Below are 25,565 nucleotides of genomic sequence, written 5' to 3'. Positions count from 1 at the left end.
ATTTTGTGACTCAAAGCAAGCCAGTTGATCCTGGCTCATTATGAACAATATATATAAATAGTATAGAGAAATGCTGATCTATTCTTTTTTTCCTGAAAATACATCTCTCATACTTTCAGAAAAAACCTTTTCAATTTGTTTTGGTTTTTTTTTTCCTTTTGAAAAAGAATGAGCTTTTTTAAAGTTTCATCCAACTGTGTTCTACTCTTTGGTGCATAAACATTGATTCTTTCCGAGTATGGAAGCAGTTACTGTTTATAAACTGCTGCAGCTCAGTATGTGAAATGCATTGGAGAGGTATCAGTAATGACTGCTGAAGCCTCAAGATGCTGCAGATGCCCTCGAGGAGAACCTGTCAGCTCCTGCTGGAAACATCACACAGCACAATGGCACTAATATTTCCTAAAATTGTTTTGAGACAGCTTAGCTTAGTGTGCCATGTCTGCAATATGTTTATGCAGAGAGACCTTTTGTGTCCGTTTTTGGCACTGGTAAATTATTCCTGGCACAGATGGAGCTCATTTGCCTGCACCTTGCTAAGACTGCGGTGTTGGTGGCTGCAGTTTCCTTGAAGCTCCTGCCAAAGTAAATTGTGAAAGCTTTTAAACTATCAGGTTGCAGTCAGTCCTTCCTTGTGCCCTTCCTGGTGCAGATGAAGTTGTGCATGGCACCTGCAGAGGTACAGGGATCACATTTGCTGGGAATATCTCATGAAGTGCCCATCCTGTTCCTGTGCAGATGGGAAGGAGCACCTGGATCTGCACACCTTGGCTTTTTGTTTGCAGGCACGTTGGCAAATCAAACCCAGAGCTCTTCAGCCTGCCCAGCCCTGGGATGTGGCTGTGGAAATCAGTCCTGAGTTCATTGTCATTAGTGAGATGTCACTGTTAGAGCAGCAGAAGGAAGAGTAGCAAGGCCAGTTGTTCTTATTTGCTTTAGAATGCTGGAGCTTTATGGGAAGAACAGGAGTGATCTCAATGCTGACCAGAATTTCTGAAGAAAGCACAAAATCCTGATTTAGTCTTTTTTTTTGTTCTCTGCGATGGCAGGGTTTTGTGTTTAAAAACACAAACAAAAAAAGCACACTAACCCAAATAAATAATCCAGTGTTCACCCCCTCAAAATAGAAAAGCAACCTGAAAGGGTATTACGTGGTGATGTCACTAAAACGGTTTTTTTCATTATATGAGGTAACCTCTTGCTCTCACTCTGATTTAGACAGTTTTGTTTCCTTGTACAGGTATTTTGCACCCATTTTAGGAAGCTGGGGGGACTTATTGCCAGTAAAGAAGCATGGAAAGCATCCCTCCTCGAGAAGGAACCATTAATTATGGAATTTTTCCTTTTTTTTTTTTTTTTTTCCCTCTAGCCTAAAAGAATTCCTGCCTAAAGAATATACCAAACAAAGAGGGGCTGAAAAGAGAATATTTCAGGTAATTGTGAGGCTGAAAAATCTACTTCAGTTTTACTGCCTTTGGAAGAAAAACGTGAGCTTTCCCAGGGGTATACTTGGATTTACTTGATTATATAGCTATCAGAAAATCAAGTGCAAAGGATCTGACAGCTTCTATTTCATTTCTTGAGCAGATCCTGAAGAAATAAAATACCTGAACCTTTTGTCTTCACTGATGATTATCCAATATACATTGCTAAAAAGACAAAGTGAACATTCAGTGTTTTGAGATCTTTTTGTTGGTTGTATTGAAATGCAAAGATGTTTATTTGTATAAAGTAGGTGCACATTTAGGAAAGCCAGTTAGAATTCCATGCCTCGTTCAGTCATGAGCCTCAAGTTGTGCTGCTTCATGCTTGAATTCCATGGTGTGTCTGGGAATCCCACAGTTGTAGGAGGCTGGAGTAGCTGAGTATAAATGGTTCAAGCAGCTGACACTGCTGGAAGTGATCTCTGAGTGCTGGAAATGCACCCACCATCTGCCCACTCAAGCACAAGTTTGGCAATAACTTCCCGACAGTAAGTTGGATAATTCTGAAGTCACCAGGTGAAGTCAGGCCATGGTTTCTGGTAGGATACCCCAGTGTTTTGTGGCCTCAGCTTGGGAGATGAACTGAGGAGCAGGAACAGGTCAGGTGCTTTGCTGTGTCTGTCCCATCCCAGTGAGGCTGTTCTGCCTGCAGCTTCACTGCTTCCTTGTGGGTGAGTGGGTCTGATGCTGTTCCTGAACACCTTTGGCTGGGGCAGTTTAAGCTAAAACCAGCTTATTTCACTCCTGAGGATCACTGTCCTGCTGTTCATAGCAGGGGATTCTTGCCCATGTCAGATAGGCATGAGGAGTTTCAATCATTACCTACTCCAGTGCATGGACAAGTGAGGGCACTGGTGGTGGGAAAAGATACAACAGGAGGGTAAAATAAGTGAGCTGCCAGTCTGAAAAAAAACCCAGCTGCTTCCCAAATTACAAAATTTTGGAGTTTGGCAGGTGGTTTTTACCAAACATTCCATCTGCAATGGCTATATTGGTGCTCCTTGGGATCCTGGTTGTTTTCTGGGTGCTGAACTTGGCAGATGTGATCAGCCTGTGTCCCTGGGATGCACAGGGTTCTGGCAGCTGCAGCTGCTCCTCTTGGAAGGCTGTGAGGTGGTAGCAAGTGGAGCAGGAAGGCGTTTCCCGCGTTCTTGGTGCTCCCCCTGCTGCCATCAGTCACCAGGGCAGGGTGGCAACAGCAGTTCACAGTCACGTGGAAGATGGGGTGGGATGGGGAACCCCACAAACAGCATTTAAACAGCAAGGCACTGGGGTGTGATTTCCAGCAGAATGGGCTGGACTGGGAGAGCAGGTGCTGAGGTGAAGTTTGAAGCCATAAGATGGGTAGCTGTCATTACATACCAGTAATCAAGTGTGCTAATGAATAAATGCTAAAATAATAAATAGAGACTGAGTTACAAGACACACCTAGATGAGCTGTTCAGAAAAATCATCGTTTCTTCCTCAGCTCTAGAATTTTTTGCACGTGATGGAAAAAGATTGTGGATAATGTTGCAACTGGCCAAAAAAAACCATTGAAAGTACTTCCAAGAGATGAGAAATGGTCAAGTACCAAGTGTGAGGCTCTCATGAGTCAGAAGTTTTGGGCACAAAGCAGGAATAAATAGTCTCTTTCTGGAAAAAAAATGTGGGTGCTGGGACATTTAAATTATTTTTAAGAACTGAGTGAAGAGGCTTGAATGGTATGAAACCCAATAGTGTCAAATAGCAGGAATAGCCCGAATTTAAAACTGTGTCAGAAATGGTTTAAATGTGCTTGATCCGAGGCACACATTGAATGGATGGTGGCCAAAGAGGAGTGTTCTGTTTGCACAGGTTGTTTATGGTCTCTGATGTGAGGAATTCAAGTCTTGCTAACATTTCTACTCAGCATTTTTTCAAACCTCATTGTAATGATTATTAACTAACCCTCCTGAAACAGATAAAAGCTGTACCCTTTTTTTTTTGGTTTCCAGAAAGCTTTGGCTGTGCCTAATTGCTGTTGCCCTCTCATTGCAGGAGCACAAGAACTGTGGGGAGATGACTGAGATAGAAGCCAAAGTGAAGTACGTGAAGCTCGCCCGCTCGCTGCGCACCTACGGCGTGTCCTTCTTCCTGGTGAAGGTAACGTGGCTCTTGCTGTGCCCACTGCACCCTTGGTCATGGATTACCTCTGATTGCACACTAAGCAAACCTTTGTTACTTCAGTCACTAAAATATTTTAGTTCTCTGGGGCAGTGAGAAGAGTTGTAAATTGTCACCCTCTGCACGCCCGTTCTTCCCTTCGTGGGTGGGTATATTCCGTGTTGCTTTTTTCCCTTCTGAATGGAAAACAAACCTTTCCCACCTCGTTCCAGGAAAAAATGAAAGGCAAAAACAAGCTGGTGCCTCGCTTGCTGGGTGTCACCAAGGACTCGGTGATGAGGGTGGATGAGAAGACCAAGGAGGTGCTGCAGGAGTGGCCCCTGACCACCGTGAAACGCTGGGCTGCCTCCCCAAAAAGCTTCACTCTGGTAATCCTGCTGTGTGTGTGCAGAGGAAGAGGGATTGGTGTGGCAAGGAGAGAAAGGCAAAGATGGCCTTAGAACAGTTCCTGTCGTGTAACTTGTTCTCTCTCTAATTTTCTAGTGTTATATGGAGTAACTAAGTCCTCAAGTAATAAATTGGCCCATATTTGCCTCTGAGATCAAACTGTAGGTTGATGCTTCTAGGCAGACCAGTTCCTCAGAAGTCCTGTTTAAATCTTTTCAGAAAACACTGTTTGCATCTGGTTTGTGCCTAATTACTGAAACATTGAAGAAAACACTTTTATTCTCAGCTGTGTGAACTGTTAAGGTGCTTGTCATTCACAATGTGTTTCGTGGCTGGTGAGATATGAACGTAAACCAAGTCAGATGGTTCATTGACACCTTTAACAGTTATGAAAGAAGTTTCATGAATGTGATATTTTGTTAGTTATTTGGTCCAGAGGAGACCACTGCAACATTCATTTTGGATATGAAAAGGTTACTTAAAGTGGTAGAGCAAGAGGCAGAGGGTAGAAAATTCCATTCACTTGATTCACATGCATCTAATTTCTGATTGCATGGATGATTATGCTCTAGGATTGAATTCTCAAGACTTTGCTCCATTCCTAAGTGACCAAGTCTGATAAAATTAGACAAAGTGTCTCTTGGGCATTTCAATTTATGAAACATGTGTGATTAAGCTGGAAAAAAAGCATTCTTGTCTCTTCCCTCACCCCTACATAGCCTGGTTTAGACTCTTGGAGCAATTTCATTCACTGTTGGATATAATAAAATGACTATACAAACAATTTAAAAATCTGAATGCTCTCTTATTTAGTACTGTTTCTTACTTAGCATTCTCAAAGAGGTTTGGGGTTTTTTTTCCTCTTTTTCTTCAGGATTTTGGTGAATATCAGGAAAGCTATTACTCGGTACAGACCACTGAAGGAGAACAGATCTCTCAATTAATTGCAGGTTACATTGATATCATCCTGAAGAAGGTACAGTATAAACATCTTGATATGTAGTAAACCAACCTACATCATTATTTACTGTAATAGATTTTAATAGGAAAGAAATGAGGAAGTTGGAATTGATTGCCTGTGCTCACAGTGTAGGGTGCAAGGAGAGGTTGAACAGGATGGCCAGAACTCATCCCAGGATGAGCCTCTCCCTCTGGCACTGTCAGTCTCAGGTTTAAGAAATGTCAAATAAATGGCAGGTTCCTATAGCTGGTTTAAAACTTGATTCAGAGGTAGCTTTGCTCTCTAATGCCAAATGGAAGCAGCCTCCTGTCTTCCCAGAATAGGATGCAGATGTGTGGGTTTCCATTCCCAGGCCTTGGATTTTTTTTCTTTACCATCTGCTGACACGTTGAGTTTAAAAGGAGTGAATGAGGAGCAGGTTAAACAGTAAACACCCGTGGTGAGTGTGAGAAGCTGCAGTTCCCAGTTGTTGAGCCCACATTATCTCAGTGATGCAATGCCTCAAAGGGTGGTTCGTTGCTCTCAGTGGCATAATGTTAATTCTTGCTGCGTTTTGGGCTGTTCCAACTCACTTTCTCTGGTGTGGATTGGTAGGTACGCTGTTTCCTGCAGGTTATGTTGTCCCTCGCTGCCCAAAGCTTGGTGTTCAGCACCAGACAAGGCTCTGCAGATACTTTGATCAGCTTTGTGATAAATGGCAAGGGGAGTGGTGGAGAGAAAGCAAAAATGAGCACATTGTTTAACTTAATTCTTTTTCCCCTTCCTCCAGAAACAAAGCAAAGATAGATTTGGGCTTGAAGGTGATGAGGAGTCAACCATGTTGGAAGAATCTGTTTCACCTAAGAAGTGAGTGTAAACAGCAGGAGGAAATGCTCTTTCCTTGAGTGCCACAATTAGCTGCAGCAGCTCTTTTCACATGAAGTAGGACAGTTATTGCTGTTAAGGAGTGGTTTTCCACAGAGTATTTCAATAGAGGTGCTGCCCCCAGGCAATCCAGCAGGCTCCTAGGTTCCTTCAAGGATTGAAGAGCAGGTATCTGTCACGAGATTGTTGGTTAAGGGCACCAGCAGTTTGTGCTCACTTGACCCTTGAACAACAGAGCTCAGGCTGTAATTCAGCAAAGTGCTGGGGGGGAGAGGGGGATAACCAAGCAGAGCTGAAAATGTTGTGTTAGTTTTTTGATCTTGATGCAAAAATGCAGGATTTACGAGGTTTGAGTTGCTTGTGTCTGCTGGTTCTGTGGTTTGCAGTAAATGTGACTCTACTCACTGTCAGTGTAGTTGTACACTGTGTTATAACAGTGTATATATAATTATATATAACAGGATATCTGGCTTAGCAGCCAAACCTATCAGATATTTGGGGTGGGGAAGGGTCAGGGTTTGTTCTGATAGGGGAATATTTGTTAGGCCAGGCATGGTTTGGATGGGGAAGGAAGTGAACACAGCCAAAAGCAGAGCTGTGAGCTGGCCATGCTCCTGAACAGCAATGTGAAATCCTTCTGTGCAGTGAGAGAAGAGAAACAGATTTTTGACATCATGAGCTGTAATAAAACACTCAAGTCTCCTCTTGGAGCTCTGAGGATGGCAGTGTCAGCAGTGTGTATGTGAAAAGTCCACTTGATTTATTGTCAAGCATAGGGTTTATATGAGATAGACTTGTTAGGGAGTTAATGTGGCCTTATGTGTAATTTCAACTTTCTGATGGGTCACACGTGTTCAGACGGGCTTTATTTTGACATGGCCCTTTCCAAATCACCTCCAGAATATACTGTCAGCTAAGTGCTGTGCAGAGAAGCCCAAAACTTGTAATAGATAAATACAAGGTTTTTTCACAGTTGAAATCACTGTTTTTCCCCCAGCAGAGTGTTATTGTTAAAGCCTGAATTTCTGTCAACGCTTCTATTAGAGCTTGAATCATATTTAAATATGAGCAGCACATCTGGCAAAGCAGCTCATGACCATGGATGGCAGTAACTTTATTTATTGTTCTTGAAAGTATCCTGCCCCTCAACCCATTATCTGATAGAATGCCAGATTATTCATGAGTACTGTTGTGCTTATATGTAGGAAGGTGAAGGAGAGAATGTCAGTTTTTACCCCAGTTCTAGGAAGTGCTTGCAAAAGACATCCCCACAAGGTTCATGCTTTTATTTTCTATCAATCAGTCAAAGATACAACTGAAACAAAGCAGTTGTTATGCCATAAACCCATTTCTGGTTCTGTCTGCCAGGCATCTGCAAGGGTTAAAGCATTTGTACCGTGTGTACCAAAACTGCACATTGCCTTTCCCTTGGTGCCTGCTCTTTAGTGCTATTAATAATTATCTTTGATTAAGAATAGCTTTATTTTTATTATAAATTATTATTTTAGTAAGAATATTATAACAATATAATAATAGGCGTAGTAATAAATCTGCCCAAAGCCCTGGATTGTTTTTCCAATATATTAGGAAATGATTAGAAAGGAAAAGCGTTAACTCCTCCAGCTTCTCCAAACGCTGTCAACCGCAGTTTAAAATCCTGCAGGAAGAGCAGCTGGCAGAAGCTGAGTGGCAGGAGCTCCCTGACTGTGTGTTGGTGGGGTTTTTTTTGCAGGTCCACCATCGTGCAGCAGCAGTTCAACCGCACCGGGAAGGTGGAGCACGGCTCGGTGGCGCTGCCCGCCGTCATGCGCTCGGGCTCCAGCGGCCCCGAGACCTTCAACGTGGGCATCATGCCCTCCCCCCAGCAGCAGGTCACCCTCGGGCAGATGCACAGAGGACACATGCCCCCGCTTGTGAGCAACCTCCTGCTTTTGTGCTGGGAACTCATCTCTGTGTGTGAAACTTGTCTGCGCTGCAAGGAGTCAGGGACAGTTTTATACAGATTTCGAAGAGCTTTAACTTCCTGGCTTTCCTACCAGACATAAGTTTTGAGTGTCCCTGGCATATTTAGGGTATCACTTTTTATTTCCTTTATTTCCTATAAAAGCAGGCTCTTCCAGCCTTCTCTTTACTTCTTAAGTAGTTAAACCAGTATTTAAGGGTAAAAAAGGTGGTTTAAAGGCTGGCAAAAGTAAGCAATTTTAAAGAAAAGGCTTACCTTCAGCTTATTACTAGCCCACCAATTTAGAAATTTTTTAGTAGACTTGAGGCAGATAGTGTGTTTTCTCATTTACATTAAAAGGCTTTCCAAAGCCCTGAAAAGTCTTTGAGAATATAATCAATACTTAAGATCATGACATACTACTAGGAGAATTGGTTTTTCCCCCTCTCTGCCCTGTGATGTTTTGCCCTTTCTGACAGCTGCTTTCCCAGAGGTGCCACAGCTGCTGGGCTCAGCTGTGTCCTGTTGGCTCTGTTGGTGTGCCCAGCGTGAGAGCCCCTGGCCTCTGCTCTCAGAGGCCACCCCTGCAGCCAAAACTGTGCCACAGACACCCAACACAATCTGCATCCTGCTCTGCCTAAAACCCTGCAGATGGATGTTAACCCTTGCACAGTGCTGACGGTTTAGAGTCGTCCTTGATTACGTCGGTAGCTGTCCCAGGAAATCAGTAAGGATATCCTAGAGGCACATTGAGTTGACGTGTTCCTTGAATGTAGGTCAGTAGGAAAGCTCTGTGGTGCTCTGTGTCTGCTGGTCATGGTTTGATGTGAGAAAGCTGAAAGGTGTGGAAGTTCAGAGGAGTGTGAATGACACAGGTGAGAGACTGAGAGAGAGATTTGCTTTCTGCATTGCACCAGGGGAAGGCCAGATCTGAAATGACCTGGTGTGAGTGTCGGACTGTGGTCACTCCCTGGCTTTTGGTGCACGTGTCACATGTGCCTGGGGTGCCCTTGGGAACACAGCACCAGCCCTGTTTTGCCTTGCAGACCTCAGCCCAGCAGGCCCTGATGGGCACCATCAACACCAGCATGCACGCGGTGCAGCAGGCACAGGCCGACCTCAGCGAGGTGGACAACCTGCCTCCCCTGGGGCAGGACATGGTGAGTTCTGATCCCTCAGAGAAACCAGTTCTTATGCTATTGTGTTGTGGGCACCTGTACAGTTAAACACGAGCTGTGGGCATTGTTTATGGTGGGAGTGACTGGCACGTGAAAAATAAGAACAAAATCTGGTTCTATCGGTCCTGATCCAGGTTAGGGCACGAGGACAGAGAAAAAGGGTTATTGCTTGTAGGGGACCGTCAGTCAAGAGTGCTTGGCCTTCATGGATGCTCTTTATGGCATTTCCCTAAAAAGGGCAGCTGCTGAAGTGTGGTAGCAAATCTGTAGTGAAGGAATCAGCAAAAGGTGTTTGCTTTAACATTTCACTTGAAGGGCTTGCTGGCTGTCCTCTGGTTGACTTGTAAAAGTTCATGAAGGAAGGGGAGATTTACATGGTATCCCCTCTTACAGAGCCTCACTGCAATCTTTAATTCTTCTGCTTTGTTATTGCTCTTCAGGCATCCAGAGTATGGGTTCAGAACAAGGTGGATGAATCCAAACATGAAATCCACTCTCAGGTCGATGCAATCACCGCAGGAACTGCATCTGTTGTGAACCTTACTGCAGGTAAACTTCCATGGGAGGGGTTTCCTTGCAGTCTCCTGACATTTGTCAATCTGAATCACCGCACACAGGAACTGAGGATGGGGCAGCTGCAGAAAAGCTGTCAGTGGAACACCCTGGTAGTACACCAGTGTGAGGGACCAACTTGGTGTCCCTCCCAACACCGTTTTTATATCTTTGGTTTCTCTCTCACACCGAAGGTACAGCCATCAGTGAAAATAAAATGTAACTTGCTTATTCAATAAAGCAGAGAGTGTTTGCAAGCTTACCCCAAGAAAGCATTATTGACAGTTGTTAGGTTGTTATGTGTTTATTGATGATGTTTTTTCTTCAGCAAACTGTAAGCTGAAGGAGCTGTGAGTGGCTTAAACAGAACAAGACTCTATTCCTGTAGGTTCTTCCAGTATGGAAAGGTATCTGGCACTGTGGACTTCTCAGCAATTGCACTGAGTGAAGAGAAATTCTCTTAGAAGAAGAACTGTAGAAATCGGACGATTTAGAGCAGTCTAATCTTTTTAAAGTGACAAGTTTCTTAATAAGCATTGCCTGGCTGCCTTGAGATGTCTCTCAGGAGTGCAGTTAGTGGCAGCTGCCCCCGTTTGCCTTTGAACCACTAAAACATTCTGATCCTAGAAAACATTTGCTCTGCAGGGGACCCAGTTGACACTGACTACACTGCTGTGGGATGTGCAATCACAACCATCTCTTCCAACCTCACTGAGATGTCCAAAGGTGTGAAACTGCTCGCTGCTCTCATGGATGATGAGGTTGGGAGTGGAGAAGACCTCCTGAAAGCTGCTCGAACCCTGGCCAGCGCTGTCTCAGACCTGCTGAAGGCTGTGCAACCGACTTCAGGAGAGGTGAGCAGATGGAAATCCCTTGGGTTCCCTCTCTGAACTGCATGGCTGTGGGTTTTTTGAGGCTGGTTAGGTTCTACACTCACCTGTCCAGTGCTACACTCATGTCATGTTCCCTGTGACCGCTTCTTCATCCTCCATCTGTCTCTGTGCTTTAAAGTCTTGCACCTTGATATCAGAATGTTCTATGTTGTGTACAGAGGTTGATTTATGTAATAAATAGTTGATTAATGTGGGTACTGTGTTGTCTTTTAGAAACAAATTTCAAATAGTTCTGTGACTCAGTAAGATGTGGAGAGATACTCATTCATGGCTTTTTTCCTTACTCTTTTTGTCTACTTTGATACATAAAATGTGAAGTTAATTCATATGCTGTAGTTCTCCAGAAATGAGAGTAGTAGTGGCCAGGATAAAACCCTTGACTGGTGTGTTGTGATTTTGAGTCTGTAGACAGTTTGCCTTAGATCTCTTCGGGTAGTTATGTTCTGAAGAACATGAAATCTCCCGGTGTCTCAGATCATATTGACTGTCCATCCTTAATTATCCCTGCAGTTATGACAGCAAAGTCTGTTCAAGTTCCTCAGAATTCTTTGCATGTTGTCTGGGAACACATCAGATGAAATGCCTGAAATGTGGACGTGCAGTTGTGCACCTGGAAAAGTGAAGATTTTTCCAAAGTATTTCTGTTGTGAAATTATTTTGGGGCTGTTTAGATTGCCCAGCCATGCAGGATTTCTTGGAGGAAACCTAAACTTCAAGCCAAGCTCGTTTTCTCTGAATTTCATGTGTTTCACTGTCCCCTTTTTGCAGCCTCGACAGACAGTTCTGACTGCAGCTGGAAGCATCGGACAAGCAAGTGGGGAGCTGCTGAGACAGATTGGAGAGAACGAAACAGATGAAAGGTTCCAGGTAATGAGGGGGTTGATTGTCACTGTCAGAGCTGGGCAGCTTTCTGATGAGGAGGTCTCTGCATAAAGCCAGGCTTCCCAAAGTGGGCTGAGAAAATGCTGGAGCTTCTCTGTACTAATTGAGGTTAATCGGTTTTGAAGTTGTTTTTAATTACACAATCACAGAGTGCTGATTTCATAAGAACCCCTGCTTGGTTCTGTCAATCATCCAGAGGCTTTCATGCTTCATGGAGAGCTGTTTGCACTGCATTACTCCTCATTAGAAGGAGTAGTTTTCCTGTAGATGTTTGCTGTGTCTGTATGTGTGTGTGCCAACCAAAAGTTAATAAAACCTTCTGGTAGACTGAGTAGAAGAAAAAATCCCTATATTACAAACAAAATCTCTTTAGGATTAATAGTATTAGCAATTATAAAATCATAATGCCTCATGACTTAAGTGTTTGCTGTTAGCAGTTTAGGACCATTGTTCTTAAATGCCCTGTTCAAACCATGTCTGGGTTTTTTCACTTGATGCCAAGAGCAGGTTATTTTAACAGAACAGGCATTAAGAAGATTCCATCCCACTAAAAAACTCAGGTACATGGAATGTGGGATTTTAAGTGGGGAAATGGGAAGAAATTATTTGAACTTGTTCGTTGCAGGAATTAACACCTGAGCATGTTTTAATGTCACAGTTTCAGAGGAACTTAATTGTTTTGGTACAAGAGAAAAACATCCTGGAATTAGGACCTGTTTTGATTAGGAGCAATAATTTGTAGGGCTATATTTACATCATGGACAAGGAAAAACTGTGCTTGGAAAAGGCACTGTCCAAAAGGGAATTGCAGTTGTTTCTGCTGTTAAGCACAATTAAGTCCTTGAATTTGGTTATTAACTTGAGTCCTATCTCTCCTCAGCAGTTTTGTCCTTGAGGTTGTCACCCTTATTACAGATATTTATCACATGTTTGGTGGTGAACTGCAGGTGGTTTTGCATTAATAGTGTGTTCTCAGGAAGTGAAGATAAGCTCACTGCAGTTTGGGACATAGCTCTTCTCTTATGGACTCTGAGCTGATTGAGAACTCGACAGTCCCTACTCCTTCAGTGCAGTCACTTCATAGTGCAGATGGAGAAATGGTTGTACTGAGAACAGGAAGCCACTGGGTTTTGGAGCAATAGCTGTGGCTGCTGCTCTACACAAAACATGTTGAAGTTTTCATATAAAAGAACTTCTTACCTTCCCTTTGTGTTACCAGGACGTCCTGATGAGTTTGGCCAAAGCTGTTGCCAACGCTGCTGCCATGCTGGTGCTGAAGGCCAAGAACGTGGCCCAGGTGGCTGAGGACACGGTGCTGCAGAACAGGGTCATTGCTGCTGCCACACAGTGTGCACTCTCCACTTCCCAGCTCGTGGCTTGTGCCAAGGTGAGGCTGGTAGTGTTCCCAGGGTGCCAAGGCTGTGGATTCTCAAAAACTGAGCTAGTACCCAGCCAGCCCGCTCTGACTGCTCCGTGCCCTCTCCCCGTGCAGGTTGTGAGTCCCACCATCAGCTCCCCGGTGTGCCAGGAACAGCTGATCGAGGCTGGGAAGCTGGTGGACCGCTCGGTGGAGAACTGTGTGAGGGCCTGCCAGGCTGCCACAGACGATACCGAGCTGCTGAAGCAGGTCAGTGCAGCTGCCAGCATCGTCAGCCAGGCGCTGAACGACCTCCTGCAGCACGTGCGGCAGTTTGCCAGCAGGGGGGAGCCCATCGGCCGCTACGACCAGGCCACGGACACCATCATGTGTGTCACAGAGAGCATCTTCAGCTCCATGGGGGATGCTGGTAAGTGTCCCTGAGGAACAGCAGCTTCCTTGCTTTGCAAGGGGCACATCCCTGAGCAGTAGGAAGTAAAAATCCTTCTCTGACGTGTACAAGTGCTGTGATAGAATCACACAATCAGCTGGGTTGGAAAAGACTTCCGAGATCAAGTCCAACCCTTGATCCAACCCCGCTGTGGTTCCCAGCCCATGGCACTGATGCCACATCCAGTCTGTCCTTAAACACCTCCAGGGATGGTAAATCCACCCCCTCCCTGGGCAGCCCATTCCAAGGGCTGAGAACTCTCTCTGTCAAAATTTCTTCCCAATGTCCAACCCAAACCTCCCCTGGCACAGCTCCAGGCCGAGCCCTCTTGTCCTACTGCTGGAGGTGCCACCGTGGTCGTGTCCCGCAGGTGAGATGGTGCGGCAGGCGCGGGTGCTGGCTCAGGCCACCTCCGACCTCGTCAATGCCATGAGGTCGGACGCCGAGGCAGAGATAGACATGGAGAACTCCAAGAAGCTCCTGGCTGCTGCCAAGCTCCTGGCAGACTCCACGGCACGCATGGTGGAAGCTGCAAAGGTACCCGGGAAGGGCACTGGTAGGGCTGGGCACAAAGAGGAGGGGGAGGTGGGTCTGGCTGTAGGGGAGATGGTTCCTCTTACCCTGTAAATGTTCAGCAAACATGGAGGGGTTTTCTTGTTTTAAAAGCCGATTGTTGCACTGCTTTGCTTTCCTGTGTGCAGGGGGGTGGTGACTCAGGCCATCCAGGGCAGGACCACCATCCACAACCACTGTCTTGCACCAGTTCCAAGTGGAACAGCAGAAGCACAGCAGTCTGTTATAGAAACCATTAACAGAGCAACTCTCCTCTGTCTCAGGAACAGTTTCCTCCAGCTGATTTAACCTTTTCTTTCCTTTCTGTGCTGGAAACCTGTTTAAATCCATTAGGGAGAAATATATCTCCCTTTGAATTGTTTCCCAGACCCTGCACTGGAATGGGTTTTCCAGCAGCAGGGCCAGTGCTCTGCAGGGACTCCAGTCCATGTGCCTGGCTGCTGAGCATTTCCTTGGCTTCCCAGTCACTTCTCAGACTTCAAATGGAGAAAACTACTCTGTTAAACCTTAACTTTTGCATATTGAGTTGGGAATTTTAAAAACTGATTGTTTTTTTCTCAAACCCCCTTTCCTCCAAATCCATTATTACAGATCACAGGGGGAAGCAGTTTACAAAGGCTGTTTTCCCAAGCACCCAAAAAGATGCATGAAGCAAATGTTCAACTCCAATAGCTTTTACTGAGACTGGTGGTTTTTGCCCTGAAATCTCGCGCAGGGAGCTGCAGCCAATCCTGAAAACGAGGACCAGCAGCAGCGTCTGAGGGAGGCAGCGGAGGGACTGCGGGTGGCCACCAATGCTGCTGCTCAGAACGCCATCAAGAAGAAGATTGTCAACAGATTGGAGGTTGGAAACCAGATATTGTTGAATTTTCAGTTGGCTCCCTTTTGGTAACTTAAGATCTGTAGATGATTTTAGGGAAGTAGAAATGGCTATTTCAGTAGAAGTGCCAAGCATGGAAGGACAGCACAGTAAACTCAGTGCCAAGTACAAGGCTTGGAGTTAGGCATGGTAGGGTGTGAGTCCACAGTCCTCAGGAAATGGAGCACTTTGTGTCACTCATGTAGTAAAGTGTGTAAGGATTTCACTCAGAAGGCATTAGTCAGAAAATCAGAACAGCTGAGCTCAAACTGCTTCGTACCTGGTTGTATTTAGTGGGCCAGTTGGTGTTGGTATGGTGAAATACCTTGCATAAATTGTTCAATTTTTAATTTTGTAGTAGGGAGATGTTGATAATAACACACCTAGATATTTGAAGAAGGTCTTCTCAGTGCTTTTAGACTCAGGAAAAAGCAGTATTTTGGATCTCTGCATCATTTTAGTAACTTTTCTGTTGCCATAGAGCAATCTCAGTAAGAACTGTCCCCCTTGAGCCCTCGGTCTGAGTTACTGATGTAGCAGAGTGAAGCCCTGCATCTGCTTTGCCTGTTTGCTCTGGCCTTTGTAAGAGCCGATTGTTTGGACCATCTCTGCTGTTTGTATCTGACTTTTTTTGCTCAGATTGCCAGCTAAGCTATGGAAGAGTGAGAGTGTAGAATCCTTCTAATCCTACCTTTCTCTTTATTGGCAAGTTAGAGATGGGTAACTGTTCAAATCATCTTCACCCTGAGAGCAGAGCAATCCCGAGTTTCCTTAAGCAAATCAAATTAAGGGATATAATGTATTAATCTGTCAAAGTTGTTACTCTCAAAGGTACCTGTAACATGTACTTCATCCTCTGAATGACTCAGGCTTTTAGTGCCGATTTAACTGTTTCTTTTTCTCCGAAGATTGCAGCTAAACAAGCTGCAGCTGCTGCCACTCAGACCATTGCAGCCTCTCAGAATGCAGCTGTTTCCAACAAGAACACAGCAGCCCACCAGCAGCTTGTGCAGAGCTGTAAGGTAAACACGGCACAACCCACTGACAAATAATAACCCTGGAACTCTGCCTTGTGGGGAGCTGAGCATCACCCTCTGTAATGCTGTTGCAAAGAGATTTATAAACCCCCCCAGCACTATCCATGTGCACCTGTATTTGTTGTATTATCCATATTTACTGTGTGCTGATATATATATATATACACACACCCTGCAAACACCTCACTGCAAGGGTTGTGATGGGTCTGAGGTCTGTGCTGGAATAAAATAACCCCTGAATTTTCCACTGTGAGGGATGGAAGAGCAACGGTGATTTATGTTATCATGGGGTGAAGTTCTTATTTAACATGTTGGTTATATAATTGGTTATATAACTAACAACTGATCCTGCTCTTCTGATATTCCACCTCCAAGAAACTGGCACCTTAAATGTCACCATAAAAAATAAGTTCTGGATTTTACTGTGGGGTTAGCAGGATTCCTAGGTTGAAGTTAAAGCTGTCAGGACCACAGATTTCAAGGCAGGCCTGAAGTCAAGCACATGGCTGTCGTTTCAAAGCTACAGTTCAGAGTCTGGTGAGGAGCTGTTCAAGTTATATTTGGCACATCAACTTGTGGCTTTGACTAATAAAGAAGTTACATTTAAATTAAAAAAATTGAAAAAGACAATAGAACACAGAAGGATTTTCCTCTGCATCGAAGAGCAGTTATGTGGGGAACAAGAACAAAACCATTAAAGAAGGTGCTGTTAAAAGCCACATTAACACTCAGAAATTACTTCTTGTTATGGTGGCAAAGCTAAGAAATGTTGGAGTTAAATAAGGTAGCTCAAGTACATCTGAAAACTGTGTTGGAGAGAGCTGCTATTTCAGTATGAATTAAATAAAAAAGGCAAGCTGATTCACTGTAGTGTTGGCAGTTCAATCTAATTTTGTCTTGATGCTCATTTATTAGCAGAGAAGATCCAGTATCTCTTCCTTTGCTTTCTGTGGTGGTGGTAATTCAGTATTGCCCTGCTGACTGGAGTGTTATTGGGAAATGGAGGGGCAAGGCCCATGAATGTGGACAGTGCAGGAGCAAAGTTGTAGCATTACACACATGCCATACTAGAAAGTTTGTGTTGTTGAAAATCAAGGCAAAGTAAGCTGAGGTGCTTATGGGTAAAATACAATGTTTGTCTGAAAGCAGGACAGTCTCTTAAAAAAAACATCCATCACCTCCACTACTTGTATTTTTGAACATTCAAAGGAAGGAATTAAAAATACTTGGTGGGCATGTAATTCTGCATAAAAGTCTTGGGTTGTCTTGTAGGATCCTTAAACTAAAAAGTAGCTCGAATAAAGATTTCCTAAGTAGAACATCTCTAAGAAAACCCTATTGTGTATTAATTTGGTTTCATGGAGTCCTAAATGAATAATTCTGTGAAGGCACAAGAGTGTTTTACCTGTGAATGCTCCAGTTGTCTTTAAGGGGAGTAGGGACAGTGCTTGTTTTAGTGTCAGAGCATTTTGAGTTTTTCCTTATTTCCTGATATCTTTTCCCTTTGTTTATTTTAGAATGTTGCGGACCACATTCCCCAGCTGGTGCAGGGTGTGAGAGGAAGTCAAGCTCAGGCAGAAGACCTCAGTGCCCAGCTTGCTTTGATAAACTCCAGCCAGAATTTCCTGCAGGTGAAGTGAAACAATCACTGCAGTAGATGCAGTGATAAATAAACAGTAAATAGTTAACCTTTAACAGGAAAATTGATGTTTATGGACAAGGAACATTCATTGCTGTAGCACTTTCCTACTGGGAAAGAGTTGGACAAAACACAAAATTGGACTCTGTGCTTGTTTCCCAAAACATCTGAAAAATAGAATAGAAAGACAGAATATCGAGCATCGATAACAAAACTATTGAGTTTACTGTTGGCACTACAAGAAACAAACAAAAAACCAGTTCTCTGGGTGAGACAATCATTATTTGGCACCAGTTGGTCCTGCCTGAAATGCTGTTGGCAGGTTTTTATGCTCTCATGTAGGCAGAGGTGTCACAATCCACACCCTTGCTCTGGTGAAGTATTTTGCTGTATAATTCCCTCTGGACCATTCAAATGATCAATCCATCTCCCCCCTGGCTGTAGGTGTGTACAGTGGTGATGAGAAGAATCAGCAAAGTATTTTAATTGCATTAGCAGTAATCCCTGTGAAGAGTCATTGCTTGAGTTACAGTTCTTGACAGATAGAATTTTGGCAGAGTTTAATGTTTAGAAACACAGAGACACGTTTACCATCTGTGCCACCTGGACCTGCTTGTGCCACATGGATGCTGGATGGCAAAAGAGCACATTTAAGTATTTTTGAGCAGTTTAATGAGCACCCAAAGGCCTCAGGCAGACACTGGTACCAGTGGAGCAGTCACTGTACCAGTAAAGCTGCAGAGGACTCAGCAGTGTGGAATTCCCACAGGGTGCTGCAGCTTAAGGCGTGTGCCTGGTCACTAAAGAAAAATCTAGAAACCTCCTGAGAGTGTGGATGAAGTTTGTTTATTCAATCTTAAACCTTGTTTAAGGAAGACAAGCTGGTCAAACGCCCTGTGTTGACTGTTGCTCTTTGAACAGCCTGGAAGTAAGATGGTGGCCTCTGCCAAGGCTGCAGTGCCCACGGTGACCGATCAAGCAGCAGCGATGCAGCTCAGCCAGTGTGCCAAGAACCTTGCCACCAGCCTGGCTGAGCTCCGAACAGCCTCCCAGAAGGTGGGTAAATACTGGTTTTAATCAGCTAAGGCAGGATGGCTTGGTGCCTCCCCCAGGGGAATGGCTCATGCTCAGACACTGTCCTCGCTGCTGCTTTTCCTGCAGTTTGCTCAGACTTCCCAGCTGGCTCCTGAGTCATAAAAAAGGGGAGGGAGAAGTGACAGGAAAACTGAAAAACTTGTGCTGCTACCATTTCCATAGCAGAAAAACAGGAGGAGGGAGGGCAGAGCAGCACACCAAGGCTCTGAGCTGCTGGTACATTTGAGGCAGAGCAGGGACAGGGAGCAGCTTTGCAGCCAAACCAGAGGGAACCCAGCTGTGGCACTGCTGGAACTGTGCACTGCAGCCATCAGCTCTAAAACTCAGGGAAACAGATGCTGCCTGTGTTTCACACACCTCTAAACTATGTGGGGGCTTAAAAAGTAAAATCAGTAGGAAGTTTGCTCTGTGTGTGTGTGTTTGTGTCTGCACCCTGTAGTGTGTAGGTGACCACACCTGAGCTGATGTTAAAATCCCAGCTCACACAGATGGCTGTGGGCTGCCACATCAGGGGGTTCAGGGTGACCTTAGTCATGATCCACAGTTAGGCTGTTGGTCAGAGGTGAAGCCCAGGCTGCAGCAGTTGTTTTCTCAGTGTGAAGGTGGGTGTACCCAACCTGAGGGCACCTCATTGCCCTGCTGCCTCTTTCCAGTGTGTTCTTCTCTTCCCAGACTAAGAACATTGCACAGGAGTTTGCAATCCGTGATGTGGAACACTCAGAGTGCCCACTGAGGCCTAGAAAGCAATGGGAGAAAAAACGTGGGAGGGGGAGGTTGTATCTGAGGCTGGTTGATTACAGCTGCTAACAGTGCCTCTGCTCTGACCTGTGAACAGGCTCACGAGGCTTGTGGCCCCATGGAAATCGATTCTGCCTTGAACACGGTGCAGACCCTCAAAAATGAGCTGCAGGACGCGAAGATGGCGGCGGTGGAAGGACAGTTAAAACCCCTCCCCGGAGAAACTGTAATTGAGGAAGGATGTTCTTCATTTAAAAACAAACCAATAAAGTTAACTGTTAACAAATTTCAATATCAGAGTCAAAGCAAGTCGTGAGGCTTTTGATAGTGATGATGCTGATAGGATTTTGCACCAATTCTCTTTAGAATGAGGACATGTTACTGCTACTCCAGCTGCGTGTTCTGTAGTAGAATTACTCGAGGGATTGTAGGGCCTCCTTCTCTATTGTACAAATTACAATTTAGTAGCAGTAACGCTTCAGTCTTGTCAGAAAGAATTCTTTTCAGTAGTGACAAAGATGAGAACTCAGTAGTTCTAAGGCAGCGAGTCCTGGTAGGCTTAGAAAGTGAAATCGTTTATTTGGGGGAAACTTCTCCTCGGATGAAGGGGGTTTTTTTCCATTGCTAATTAAAAAATAGCTTTGTTATTCAGATTATCCTATATGGTAACTTATTTTATCTTGGACAGGGAAAACATGCTTGTTGGGTTTCAGAGAAACTGTGTATATGTTCAGTAGCTGAGGTAAAAGTTGGGGTTTTGGAGAATGAGGAATTTTTTAGTGCTATTTAAAAAACACGTTGAGCTTAAACTCAAAGAATTTTGTCCTTTGCAATTTTTCACAGCTTGAGAAATGCACTCAGGACTTGGGAAGCACATCCAAAGCAGTTGGATCTTCAATGGCCCAGTTGTTAACTTGTGCTGCTCAGGGCAACGAGCACTACACAGGTAGTGTTTTATTCAGAATATCTCTGTGAAACCTTCTGGCAATGTGGGCACAGGGATCCTGCAGTTTAGGTTTGTACCTGTCCTTTTTAGAAACCAAAAGCACTTCCTAAGGAAAACACTCCTGCAGGAGGGTCAAAAGTTTGCTCTTCAGTGTGGAAATGTTCTTTTTTCTCATATCTGTAAGAAAGGGAAGCTGTTGATACAAATGCTACTGTAAATTCCTTTTTTTTTTTTTGGCTAATCTTACTGATTAAATGCATTGTGGCAATTACCACTTCATTGGATGTAATTGCATCAGGGCTCCATAACTTGTAGTTCCTTCCATCTGAAGCAGATGTAATTGCACTGAGATGGCTCAGGATTCTGTCACACAGTTATGTAGAAGTTAGCACGGGGGATCTGCCAGAGGAGTTCAGATATATCAGTACAGCTGATAATGAATAGTTGAATTTAGTAGCTCTCTTATCATCAAACTGTGGGAAAAACTACAAAGCAACGAGTTCCTTTTCAAAAATTTCAAGAATAGAAAAATGAGACCATATTTAGTGCTAGAGTTGATGGAAATCCTTTAATGTTGGCCTGACACACCACAGAAACTCATTTCATGACATCCTTTCTGTGACTTCATTCAGTTATTTTTATATGCTTGTATTCACAGTGATGTTAGGTTGTATCAAGTTGTACCATTGCAAATAATCTCTTTTTTAGCTGCTTGAACTTCAACTATTGTTGTGTTTATTCTCTAAAGAAGTCCAAAGCTGGGTTTTCAGAGGGGGCAGAGATGCTGTGGCGCTGAACTCACGTGCACCACTCTTGCAGACAATCACTCTCCTCCACAGCTTGGAGTGGGAGTTTTTCCTCACCTCACATGTGTTGGGTTTCCTTCTTTTTCAGTGCTTTGCTAAGATTTAGTCACTGCTATGGAGCTGTGCCCAGAACGTGGTCTTTGGTCTTTTGATATTTGTTTTATGGCCTCACTGCAGGCATTTCTGTAAGCAAATGCTGCTGTGTATTTCCAATGTGTTCACGTTGGAAGCTTTCCTTTCAAATTGCATTTGCAAGGTTATTTCACAATGGGATCGCTGCCTGCAAATTCCTGTCATAAAATGACAAGGATTGTCTTCAAGGGTGCTGATGGAATCCCTGGTGAAATCTCCACACAGGAGTTGCTGCCAGAGAAACCGCTCAGGCTCTGAAGACTTTGGCTCAGGCGGCACGAGGGGTTGCAGCATCGACCACCGACCCCGTGGCAGCACATGCCATGTTGGATTCAGCAAGGGATGTGATGGAAGGCTCTGCCATGCTGATCCAGGAGGCCAAGCAGGCCCTGGCTGCCCCAGGGGATGCAGACAGTCAGCAGAGATTAGCCCAGGTAAGCTCCAACTCCAGCAGCTCTGGGAATTGTCACCCAGTGAAATTAAATAGGGGAGAGGAACATTCAGCTCTCAGACAGTCACATCATGTGTATGTTAAACAGTGCAGATGGTCTGGAGTGTGGTGTTTTAGTCACCTTACAGAAAAATACATCGAGATGCAGCTAAATGCTGTTACTCACAACATGTGTGGGTAGAGTGCTTGGCTGCAGAAATGAAACAACCATTAGACTGATCATTATCAAATAAAGGATCTGTATTCATGTTACCTTCACAAAGCCAGTTCGTGTTTCCTACAGATGTGGCACCGCTCCTTTTGAAGGCATTAGGGAGTACCAGGTTCTTTTTTTACTGATTTGAAAAGTGCCATAATTGGCTTGCACTGTAAACAATTTCTTATGAGGAGACTTCTGTTTGAATTGGGACTTTGTAAAAAGAAGCACGCTAAGAATTTCTGTGATTAGCAGTTCCCAGTGGGCACCTGCAGGGGCATTCCCTCCTCTGCCTTCATGCCAGATGCCAGCTGAGGAGCTGCCCTGCCAACATTATCCTGTCCAATGGGTGTGCAGAAATAACAGGTGCTGCAGGTCAGCAAACCAAGGAAATCACAAGCCCCCAAAATGGTTTTGTAGGAGTCAGTGTAGGAATTGCTGGCTATGGAATAGAGGCTGGGCCTCCTATCAGTGACCCCTTCAGTGTGAATGTGTTTACCTGTGTGTTGTAGGTGGCAAAAGCAGTGTCTCACTCCTTGAATAACTGTGTCAACTGCCTGCCTGGACAGAAGGATGTGGATGTGGCCTTGAAGAGTATTGGGGAGTCCAGCAAGAAGCTCCTTGTTGATTCGGTGAGATGGAAATCCGTTCCAGAGAACTCGAGAGCAGATCTGGGTTCCTCGTGTGTCAAACCATTATTTAGTAAATGTGCCTTAAGTATTCTTCATGAAAGCTCTGTTTTGGTTTATGCACCTCTAAATACCTGCTCATTTAACTGAAATGCTGTTCTGGTTTTATGGGAAAGGTGAAGTGAGTGACTTGTGAAGGCAATATTGAAATTGTTGCCATAGATTGGTACTAGTTTTTTTTTGTTTTTTTTTTTAAATGCCAACTATGACTTTAATTTCCTACTTTTCATATTCTTCAAAATGTTAAGTCCCTCACCCACCTAGAAGTAATCAGTTCAGTTGAAGGAGCACTGTGACCTATCAAAAAGCGTTTGGTCATTTTGTGCAAGACTAGAATTGGTTTATTTCTTTTTAACTGCATCTGTATCAAAAAACCCTTTTTGCACTGGTTAATTTGCCAGAAGGTGATATGACCTTGTTAAACTGCCTTGACCTTGACAGTCCTGAGGACGTGACAGACACTAAAATGCACAATGTGGTCTCTTCCAGCTACCTCCCAGTTCCAAGTCGTTTCAGGAAGCTCAGAGTGAACTGAACCAGGCGGCAGCAGACCTCAATCAGTCAGCAGGAGAAGTTGTCCACGCCACACGGGGTCAAAGTGGGGAGCTGGCTGCAGCCTCGGGGAAATTCAGCGATGATTTTGATGAATTTCTTGATGCTGGTATTGAAATGGCTGGCCAAGCACAAGTAAGTTGTTGACTGTGCAGCTGGTGCTGCTTGAGACCAAGGGTTATCATGGCCATAGCAATTGCAGTGCAGTGTGTTTGTTGGTCATGGAGCAGCACAGTGCTGGTGTGAGCCTATCAGATAGTACATTAACTGGTCATCTGACAACGGTTTAGAACAACAAATGTCAGCAAATAAAGAAGGATCCCATATCAGGAGAGACAGGAGGACTTGCAGAAAATAGAATGTACTCTAGCTGTGCTCTAGTTTTGCCCTAGTTAGTAGAAGGACCTTGCAAATTTAGGAAATGATTGCCAAAGGAGAACTGCCCAGAAGGTCTTGAGTGTGTCAGTCCTTTGAAGTCATTTATGAAGTGTCTCGAGGGCAGATACTTTGTAGATAGAGCTGAGTAGAGAGGTCAGTCAATGACTGCTGGCTATCATCCATCAGAATTTCGTCATTTGGGTTCCAGCTCTGTGAAGTGAGTTTGGATCCAAATCCAGCTGGAGCTCTGAGACTGAGCAGGAGTTGGGTACCTGACTGGCCCTTGAGCTGTGGACCTCACTGACTGTTAGAATGTGTTGTTTAGGCAATTCAGTGATGGCAAAGGTATAAATGAGACTGTAAATGGCTGCTGGAAATGAGAATTCCAGCTGCTGGTGGCCCTGTGACCCTTGGGAATTTGCCAATCCTGCTGCTATAGAGGATGATAACCATCTGAGTTGTTAATGGGTGATCTCTCAAAAGACAATGTCCTCTGCCTGTGTCTAGTTATTTGGCCTGGGCAGGTGCCATGCCAGTATTTTGGGTGCCTAGCAAAACGTGGGGGTAGGGAGGAAGCAGAATGTAATAAATGTAAAATAAAAGCTATTTACATCAGCTGAGTAATGTGCAGCATCTTTACATAAACCCCTGAACAGACTATTAGAAAGAATGGATTCACTGCTAGTGCCTGCTGACAGAAGAATCTGATCACAGCTGTTGCTGTGGAAGTGCAGTGCTTCTCTGCCTATTTATATACAGGCTTCCCTTTTCAAGCAATGGCTCAAAATAAGTAATAAAACATCCAGGTGGATGGGCTTATAGGAACCTGTTTTCGTGGGATAGAGGACTTTGTGGAGGGATATTTTTGTGAGAGTAACCCCGGTGAGTGCTGGAGAGCCCGTGGGGACACAGAGGATGCTGGAACACTGAGTGTACACTGACTGCACAATGTGCAGCAGCTGTGCCAGGCAGAGACACACGAGAGTCTCCACAACAACAGCATTGTCCAACAAGTAGTAAAGTTTCTCCACTGCTCGTTTTGAATGCAGCAATTGTTAGAAAGCGGGCTCTTTGCTGGGTGGGTTGGTTTCTCTGGGGTGTGAGTGAAGCTGGAGGCACCTGCTGGGGTGAACAGCCTTTGGTCCATCCCCTTCTCTGCCCCGTGGGCTCACGGGTGGCAGTGGTGTCAGGTGGATGAACAAACTGCCTTTCCAAGCGTGGTTTTAGCACATTGCTGCAGTTTCTGCACCTAATGCTCTGCTGCTGTGGCTTTGCAGACTAAAGAGGACCAGATCCAAGTCATAGGTAACCTCAAGAGCATCTCCATGGCTTCCAGCAAGCTCTTACTGGCTGCCAAGTCCCTCTCTGTTGATCCTGGAGCTCCTAATGCCAAGAACCTCCTGGCAGCAGCAGCAAGGTAAGGATGTGTTGTTTTCCTGAGGTATTTGCTTTTCTCTGTGGTATTTATATTGTGCTTAAATATTGCTCTGCTGTTGACAGTGAACTGAGTCAGGGACCTGCAGTCCTGTTGAATTGCTAAGAGGAACAGTTTAACTTTCAAATACACCTTTTTTTTTCCTTCTGCTCTCCCCAGAGCTGTGACTGAGAGCATAAACCAGCTCATCACACTGTGCACCCAGCAGGCTCCTGGCCAGAAGGAATGTGACAATGCCCTCAGAGAACTGGAGGTATTGCTGTATTTCAAAAATTCCTGGGAATAAAAGCAGACCCCAAGGGTTTGTTTCCTTTGTGTCCTTTGTCTGACCAGCTGCTGTCACTGCTTTTCCCTCCCTGTCTGTGGCAGGGCTTTAGTGGCATAGGAGGTAAGAGTAGAACCTGGGTGAGCATCTTGTAGTTTTGGCAAAAAAAGCAACACCTGAGCTGTTAAAAATACTGCAGGTGTGTCTTGATGTGTTACAAGAAAAGTCCAAGTGTTTAAAATCATGCCTTGATTTCCTTTAGATGGAAAGCAAATGGCAGATACAGCTGTTAGGATCCTTCTATACTTGACTGATTTTACTTTTACTGGCAAGATTAAAAGTCTTTTCTGCCTGATATTTGGCAGAAAAACAGTGTTCCCCCAAACTTGAAAAAAAAGGCTTACTGCAGGTATTTTTATGAATAAAAGAATCAGTCTCCTGCATTTTTTTTCAGCTTTTTACAAGCTTGTTGCCGAATTGCTTTCACTCTTCTCAGTGAATGTGTGACTGATGTCACGTTGTTATTTCCAGGACTCAGAGTCACCTCAGAAAAAGGAATTAAACCCAAGTAGTCAATGGAGTTTTCTGACAGAGGGAGGAGCCATTTTGGGGGATGTGCCCTTAGTTTGGTAGCCTTTTGTGTTTCTACACAGTGCTCAACAAATGGCACCTGGGTTT

At 44.5% G+C, this 25,565-nt stretch overlaps 1 protein-coding gene across 4 annotated transcripts in view; it reads left to right on the top strand.

Annotated features, from left to right (window-relative positions):
- Window positions 1–25,565, top strand: part of LOC114069158 (talin-2) — a 125,318-nt gene that overhangs the window by 60,934 nt on the left and 38,819 nt on the right. For 3 of the 4 annotated variants that reach the window (XM_027905766.1, XM_027905763.1, XM_027905764.1), the window contains exons 10-33: window positions 1,370–1,433; window positions 3,504–3,608; window positions 3,842–3,997; window positions 4,891–4,992; window positions 5,747–5,823; window positions 7,574–7,754; window positions 8,830–8,943; window positions 9,402–9,510; window positions 10,159–10,367; window positions 11,175–11,273; window positions 12,508–12,675; window positions 12,781–13,075; window positions 13,467–13,633; window positions 14,385–14,513; window positions 15,437–15,550; window positions 17,083–17,196; window positions 18,126–18,260; window positions 19,135–19,263; window positions 19,881–19,983; window positions 21,147–21,355; window positions 22,081–22,200; window positions 22,747–22,944; window positions 24,465–24,604; window positions 24,782–24,875. In XM_027905766.1, coding sequence (XP_027761567.1) covers window positions 1,370–1,433; window positions 3,504–3,608; window positions 3,842–3,997; window positions 4,891–4,992; window positions 5,747–5,823; window positions 7,574–7,754; window positions 8,830–8,943; window positions 9,402–9,510; window positions 10,159–10,367; window positions 11,175–11,273; window positions 12,508–12,675; window positions 12,781–13,075; window positions 13,467–13,633; window positions 14,385–14,513; window positions 15,437–15,550; window positions 17,083–17,196; window positions 18,126–18,260; window positions 19,135–19,263; window positions 19,881–19,983; window positions 21,147–21,355; window positions 22,081–22,200; window positions 22,747–22,944; window positions 24,465–24,604; window positions 24,782–24,875 — 3,331 coding nt within the window. Of the gene's footprint in view, window positions 1–1,369; window positions 1,434–3,503; window positions 3,609–3,841; window positions 3,998–4,890; window positions 4,993–5,746; window positions 5,824–7,573; window positions 7,755–8,829; window positions 8,944–9,401; window positions 9,511–10,158; window positions 10,368–11,174; window positions 11,274–12,507; window positions 12,676–12,780; window positions 13,076–13,466; window positions 13,634–14,384; window positions 14,514–15,436; window positions 15,551–17,082; window positions 17,197–18,125; window positions 18,261–19,134; window positions 19,264–19,880; window positions 19,984–21,140; window positions 21,356–22,080; window positions 22,201–22,746; window positions 22,945–24,464; window positions 24,605–24,781; window positions 24,876–25,565 lie in introns of all 4 variants that reach the window. The other variant, XM_027905765.1, reaches the window with a different exon arrangement.

The sequence above is a fragment of the Empidonax traillii genome, unplaced genomic scaffold, assembly GCF_003031625.1.
Source record: "Empidonax traillii isolate 1590-97213 ecotype Southwest subspecies unplaced genomic scaffold, ASM303162v1 scaffold1201:size224149, whole genome shotgun sequence".
Taxonomy (NCBI): Eukaryota; Metazoa; Chordata; class Aves; order Passeriformes; family Tyrannidae; genus Empidonax; species Empidonax traillii.
Note: the sequence above shows the minus strand (reverse complement) of the source record. Positions and strands in the feature narration are given on the sequence as shown.